The sequence below is a fragment of the Zonotrichia leucophrys genome, chromosome 1 (assembly GCF_028769735.1).
Source record: "Zonotrichia leucophrys gambelii isolate GWCS_2022_RI chromosome 1, RI_Zleu_2.0, whole genome shotgun sequence".
NCBI lineage: Eukaryota > Metazoa > Chordata > Aves > Passeriformes > Passerellidae > Zonotrichia > Zonotrichia leucophrys.
The window spans coordinates 112,301,227-112,308,344 of record NC_088169.1 but is presented as its reverse complement, the minus strand read 5'-3'; the positions used below and the strand labels follow the sequence as shown (position 1 = coordinate 112,308,344).

The window sequence follows — 7,118 nt, the reverse complement described above, 5'->3', positions numbered from 1 at the left end:
GCTGCCGGGCCGCCGGTGACTCCGCCCCCTCCCGGGCCGCGCGCTCCCGGTTGTTTACATCGTCCGCGCTCATTGCCCCGCCTCCAGCGGCTCTCATTGGCTGAGGACCGCGGACCTCGCAAGTCTATTGGCTGACAGCGAGGGTGGTGGCTCTTCACTCCCGATGTTGTCGCTCATTGGCTCGAGCAGGTGGGCAGCTCTGCTCCCATTGGTGAGACCAGGCGAGGCTCCGCCCCTCCCGGCCGGTGGGCAGGCGGTAAAGGCGGGCCCGGCAGTCGAGGCCCGGCGCCGTGCGGGGTGGGATGTCCCGGTGCGCAGCTGTGCGGGGAGCGATGTCCGCGTCTTCAGCCATGGCACGGCTGCTGCTCCTCCTGTGCGCCGCATCGGGACTGCTGCTGGCGGCCGTGGCGGCCATCCCGCCGCCCGAGGAGGCGGCGCGCATGGCGCGCTACGTCCTGCACAGCTGCGACTGGGGCGCGCTGGCCACGCTGTCGGCGCAGGAGGGGCTGCGCGGCCGCCCCTTCGCCAACATCTTCTCCCTCAGCGACGGCCCGCCCGGGCCCTGCGGCGGCAGCGGTGTGCCCTACCTGTACCTGACCGACATGGAGATCTCGGTGCAGGACCTGGAGGTGAGCGGGGCCTGGGGTACGGAGTGACCCCGGGGAGGACGCTCGGGAAGCAGCCGGGTCAGTCAGGCCGGCGCTCAGCAGCAGGCGGTGATTGCAAGGCGGTGTGACAGCGCTGGTTCGCGGAGCTGCGGAATTACTGGGGCTGGGAGGGGCCTCTGGAGAGCCTTCAGGGTCACCTCGAGCAGGTGACACGGGAACGTGTCCAGGTAGGGCTCTCAGAGAGGGAGACACCGCCACCTCCATGTGCAGCTGCTCCAGAGCCGTGCCACCCTCAGCGTAAAATCTTTCCTCATCTGTGTTTTAGTTTATGGCTCTTCCATGGACGTCACCCCGTTTGTCAGCCCTGGGGACAATTACTAGCCCTTGAGCAGTGCTGTCTGTGGTGACAGTCGGAAGGCTCCTGAGAAGTTCCTGCTGATCGTGGTCTTGAGAAAGAAAGGGCAGCACCAGGCAGAGCAAGTGTCAGCAGCTTCCAGGAGCACTGAGGAAAGAAATGAGGCACCATGGAATATCTGAACAGAGGAATTTTCACACACAGCAAAGTCAAAAGGACTGGAACTTGTCAGTGTGGGACCTAAGCACAGAGCCTGCTGAAGGAATAGTTATTCAATCTCTGGAGCATACCGTAAAGGGAAGCACACACGGAAAGGCAGCTTGGGCATGCTGAGACTCTGAGTGTGTAATTGGCCTTGTCCCAGAACTTTTGTGGCCAAGAGTTTGCTAAAAACCTAGTGAAATAGCAGTCATGCCTCCTTTAATGGATTTGTTTGTTTTAGTAACTTATGACATTAGTAAACACAAAATAATGGTAATTTTTCAGACTGCTTTATCATTTTTTGTTTGTTCCCTGTCAGGTTTTAGTTTGTTACCTTAAAATAGTTGAATTATATGTCTGAGTAGTGTAGAGAGTCTAATTCATTTTGCGTGATACCTTTCTTTCAATCCCAGATACAGCTGTTTGCTTTCAGAATAACATAAAACCCACGAGTATAAACTAGTAATGAATATTTCCTTCAGAAAGCTCCTCAACAGGTCCTTATTTTGCTGCTTCAGGGCAGAAACTCTTGACACGTGATAGTCACAGGCGAGGAGAAGGTGCCGAGTCATCATGAGTCAGCTTTTTGGGAGTTGAGCAACTTCCTCTCTCTCAAGTGGCTGCTTCTGTTTCACGAGGTCACCTGTGCTCTCCGTAGTTTTCAAGTGACTGTGGAGGATTTCTCTTGGACATGAGCCCTTCTAATGAACCTCCTCAAAGCAGGGGAACTTCTCTTACTGGGAAATAATGACCCTTAGTACATGGCATTCTGCAATCCTGTTTGGCACCAGTGCTTTTCAAGCCATGGTCACCAAATTAGTTTTTAGAAAAACAATCAGTTATGGGTTCTTTAATCCTTCAAGTTAGGTGTTTCATTTAAATGCTCAATTTTTTAAAAAAATCTTATTTCTAAAATTAACTTTAAATGCCAAAAGAGCTGCTTGGAAGAGCCAGGAGGCTGTTATGAAGAGATGTTTTTGTTACAAGTAATTTTACCAACAGTTGTGAAGCTGAGTTGGTTGCCTTCTCAGTAACACTTTGCCCTTCCACCTGATGAAATTCACTCTATGTCCTTGTCTTCTGTACAGTCCTTTGTATCTGCAAATTGTAATATATCATCATTTGCACGTGAAATAGGTGGGCTGAATTCATTAAAGAGTCTTGTTCTGTGATGTTTGCATTTTATGTTAACAAGCTTCAGCACACCTCTGAACTGGGCTTTATTTCAGATTCAGGGCTCACCCAAGGAGCCTTTCAGATGTAGTTAGAGCAGAGCTGTCACCACCTTTTCCTTTCTGCCAGTATTATTGAGCTGAATAAAGTACCAAGAGCTGAAAATGTGGTGGGTATGACATTTTTTTCACATAAGAAAAGTAAGCATAAACCTCTTATCTTGCTTCTTGCATTTCAGGTGAATTCAAATGCCTCCTTGACTGTGTCTTTGGCACAGACTCCTTACTGCAGGAAGCACAAATATGATCCCCAGAACCCCCTCTGTGCCCATATCATCTTCGTTGGGAGCATTGTAAAGGTGAGCAGCTGAAAGCTGGCACTGGGCAGGGCTGTGTGCATCAAATACAGATTTGTTTAGTGGAGGGAGAGGAGAAAGGTGAGAAATTCTGTGCAGAAGCATAAGCTGAGCTGTTCTGTGCTGTGATACCCAAAGGCCAGCTCACAGTTTGTGGGAGGAAAAAAAAGTTAACGCTTGATTTTTGCAGGACCTCTCTTGACATGCCTTTAGCAAGGAATTTGGGGAGACAGTAATGCAGGGAATCTCCCTCATTGCCGTCATGTGTTCCAAAATTAAGTCTGAGGCCATTATTTTGGAAAAACCTTCATATTTCATTTACATCTCTCTTGCTCAGTTAAATTCTTTGGTTCCAGCAGTGTGCTGGGCCTGCTTCTGAAACTGTTCAAGTAAATACTAACCTGAGCTACAAAGTTGCAGATATTATAGACAAAAAGTGTGCATTGTGTGATCTGGTGGCATTGCTGCCAGGGCAGTGTTCTTTTGTGCACCAGTACTTTGGTGTCTTGTAGGAGGAATTGAGAACAGCATGTGTTAGTCATTGAAGATCCTAATCCTGTTATTGGGTAATGGTTGAGGATGAGAACTACTCATCACTATGCTCTTACTTGATAGTCTCATTCTTATTTGGTGTTTTCACAGCTCTGATATTTGCACATTGCACTCAGCAGTCTTGTAGTTGCTTTCCTGAGTTTCTCATTAATAATGGAGTTGATTTTATTTTGGTGGTTTTTCTTATTCTATACCCAGAGCTCTAAATGGTTGATTTCACCCTTGAAACATCTGCACGTTGTATATTAAGTGCCACCACACTTTTCAGCTTCCCTTCTCTGTAGATTCTGTTATACCATCCCATTTGTGTGTTTGCAGATGTCTGAGCACAGTTGTATGTTTCTGTCAGTTTGAATGAGCAGGTGCAGAGGAGGTGAAATTACACCTAAGACATCACATTGTAATAATTCACCTACCATCCATACTTCTCTATTTTGTGGCTTGTTTAACAATCAATTAATCATCAATTCTTATGTTGATGAAATACTCTCTTGCTCATGCTAACTCTAAAAGCAGCATTTTGATTTAATGTTGAAATCCACTACTTTGTAAGTGTTGTGTGTCTCACACAGTTGCACAGCACACTGAGGATGAGCAGCCTCAGCCACAGTAATGAGCCCCCTGGGACAAGATATGGCTGGACTCAAAAAACACACTGCAGTCAGCTGAGGTTTTTTAGCTAAAACTCATCTTTACATGACTATCTTATTGTAACGTTTTCCTGGCTTTTGTTTAGGTGAATGATTCAGAAGCAGACATAGCCAAAAAAGCATTATTCACTCGCCACCCTGAAATGGAGAGCTGGCCCAAGGATCACAATTGGTTCTTTGCCAAATTCAACATCACCAATATTTGGGTCCTGGACTACTTTGGTGGATTGAAAATTGTGACACCAGAGGAGTACTACAGTGTCAAGCCTTAGTAAGTACTGAAGTTCTTCATGGCTAACTCTAATTATATTTCACACCTGTAAACTTCTTGTTGGTAACAGGGAGGAGTGACTCCTGTAGAATTGGCACAGTCACTGTCCTCTGTTTGAATTAATTGCAAGACTGATGATGTTTTGGTCTAATAATTAATAGTAGTGAGACTCTTCAGCATTTCTGAAGCTGTATTAATGGGATTGCAGCAATATTGCTGATACTTCCAAAAGAAAATTGCTGTTGAATCTGTCCTTATGATTTTGAAGTATAGAGAAATTGTCTTCTATTGTCTACATAAAACCAAGTCTTCCAAACTTTCAAATATATTTTAGCACAGTCAACATGAGTTCTGCATTCATTTCACTCTTATTCTTACTCCTTGTAGGTGGAAGATCCTTGGTGATGCTGATATGGAAATGAATGGCTTTGGCTGTTTCGTGAAAGATTTATTTTTTCTATGTAGTGTAGAGCTGAATTAATAATATAATAAATCAAACACCTTGCATTGTTAATGAGCATGTATTACTCTTATGAAGCAGATTTAACTTCTCACTAACTTGATTCATGTCACAATGAAAAACCTTTGTGCATAAGCAATAACTAAATTGTACCCACTGGATGTCAATTTGGAAAGGTGTCTGACAGTGTGCATTCAGAAATGTTGTATTTACTGGAATCTAAAGGATTAGTCCAGTTCTTAAGTGCCTTATTTAAATAATGTTTCTGAGCACTTTCCAATATTATTTTATTTTTAGTACCAGTTTAGTTTAGAATTTTATGGCGAAGTTCTGCAGGATGGCTCAGCTGATGGAATGGAAAGCATTGTCTGTATTACAGTGACAAAGGATGTGCTGAGTTTCCAAATCCTGTTAAGAGTTCTCTGCACATTGATAAACTCACTTTTTTGAGCCATTTTTCTGTTTTATTGAATGTGCTGTAGAATACAGTTGTGTTCATGCCAGCTGTACTTATACCTCAGGATGAGTTCTTGGTAATTGCTCAGCTGATTATGTGCCCTGACTCTGTAATAGAAGCAGATCTGTAGTACCTAAATTCAGTGAGAATGTTGAGAAGGATAAATGTTTTCTGAAATACTCACCTTTGTTAATCTGATCAAATGGAAGTTCATCAGCTTTTGCCCCCCTCCACAGCAGAACTGAGCAGATTTTGGGGTCTGGAAGCCTTAGACAGCAATTTTGGATTAGTAACTCAGAAGTGAAAAAGACACAATACTGTTTGATACAAATGATGCATGATTTCTAGAGAATGAAAATTAATGAAAGGTGTGCTTAAATTAATTCTGTGTTAACTAAGTTACACCCAACCACAAAAAAACCCCACCTTTTTAACATCCTCTCCAATCTGTTGTGCACTGAGTTCACCAGCATTAAAAAGTATTTATGAATGAACAAATTGATTTTACAGTGAGCAAATATTACCTAGTTGACCTAGAGTAAAGAATTTAGACTCCTTAGAGGAGGTTAATATATAGGACAGTGGGATTTGTCATGTAAGATCCCTACATCTTAATGTTGTTGTTATATCACTCCTTTTCTTTTACTTGGATGATTTGTGAAAGTATTTTTTATGTAACTTATTAAGAATTCTTTCTTCATAAGGGGAAGGAAGCTATTGGTACTGTTCAACTATTTTAAAACTAATTTAGGATTAAAAAAACTTACAATATAGAAACATTAATGTTAAACAGGTAACACTGATATTTAATGTGAAATGGAAAAAAACCCACTTATATAAGGTATGACAGTTGTGGAAACTCAACTGAATCTCTGTCATGGACTCAATACTTTCTGTGAGGACACCTGAATGCATTATGTGTAACCCTGTAATTTCTGATGTGTGAGACTGATGTTGCTGGGCTTTTGTTAAAATTAAAATATTTTTTTGACAAGTGGTGTCAAGCATTATTTATTGCATGTCCAAGAATTAGTCTCTCTCTCCTCTCCTCTTCTCTTTCATAACAGCACTCTCTTTTCAGTGTTCTTGTTTTACTGTTTCTTTGATATCTTTCCTTCTTGCTAGAATTAATGAGAAAATGTTCCTACTTACGCCTGCCTTCCCCTCCTTGGGTTAAGTCTGTGTCTTTGTACTTCACATGCTTTCCTGCATCCAATGCTCTGAAATTAAAAATTGCAAAGACAAATGCCATCATTCCACACATCTCCAACTTCCTTCTTCTACCAGCTGCTTCTGCGCCCCCACATTCCATGGCTGGTAAGGAAAGAAGCAGGAAAGGTCTTGGCAGTGCATAAACAATAAAACATTGGTGTGTTATCAAGGCTGTTTTAAGCACAAATTGCAAACATAGCCCCAAGCAAACTAAGGCAAAAAAACCCCAACCACAAAACCCAAATCTCCATCCCAGCCAAAACCAGTACACCACTTTCAAAAGTATTGCTTTCCCTTGAGGGTTTGGTGTAGAATAAGGCTGGCTTTGTTTCTGGTTTTCTTCTCCCTTTACTATCAGTTCCCAAGTATTTTCTCTTTGGAAGTGCAAGGGCCTTTTTTGGTAATAGTTAAGATCTTAAAACAGTTTTGTAGTGCTACTGCAACAACTGTAAATCATCCAAATATCTTCACTTTTGAAATCTGGGAAGACCCCAACCAGATGTTTTTTTGGGAATATGGTGATCAGCAGAGTGGTTGAGCTACACGAACAGACCTGGATCTGAGAGTCAATAGAGAAGAACTCTGGAGTTGTATCTGTTCATCTCACTGAATTTTGTTGTGTTTTATATGTAGAAGTGGAATGTAAAGCAGTTCAGGCTATTAATCTTCTCCCTTAGTAATAGGTGTGTAAATGTTTATATCACCAACCCAAGAAAGACATAGCTGGTCCTATTTTTCCTCACCTCTTTTCCCTGTGCTCATCTGCATTCTGATCAGCTCATTCAGGAATTTGTGAGCATGTTTCCTTTTTTCCTGCCATCCAG

General features: G+C 42.9%; 1 protein-coding gene across 1 annotated transcript; it reads left to right on the top strand.

Moving 5' to 3' along the window:
• The first annotated feature begins 271 nt into the window (after positions 1-271).
• CREG1 (cellular repressor of E1A stimulated genes 1) lies at positions 272-4,166 on the top strand. The gene is made up of 3 exons (XM_064727739.1): positions 272-629; positions 2,576-2,695; positions 3,981-4,166. The coding sequence occupies exons 1-3, from the start codon at positions 303-305 to the stop codon at positions 4,164-4,166; spliced, it is 633 nt and encodes a 210-aa protein (XP_064583809.1). The 5' UTR covers positions 272-302.
• Positions 4,167-7,118: the final 2,952 nt, after the last annotated feature.

Excerpts from the sequence above, each read along its gene's own strand:
- CREG1 (XM_064727739.1), top strand. The coding sequence starts at position 303 with ATGTCCCGGTGCGCAGCTGTGCGGGGAGCGATGTCCGCGTCTTCAGCC. Across the intron at positions 630-2,575 it reads TCTCGGTGCAGGACCTGGAG|GTGAATTCAAATGCCTCCTT; the intron begins GTGAGCGGGGCC and ends CTTGCATTTCAG. Across the intron at positions 2,696-3,980 it reads TCGTTGGGAGCATTGTAAAG|GTGAATGATTCAGAAGCAGA; the intron begins GTGAGCAGCTGA and ends GCTTTTGTTTAG.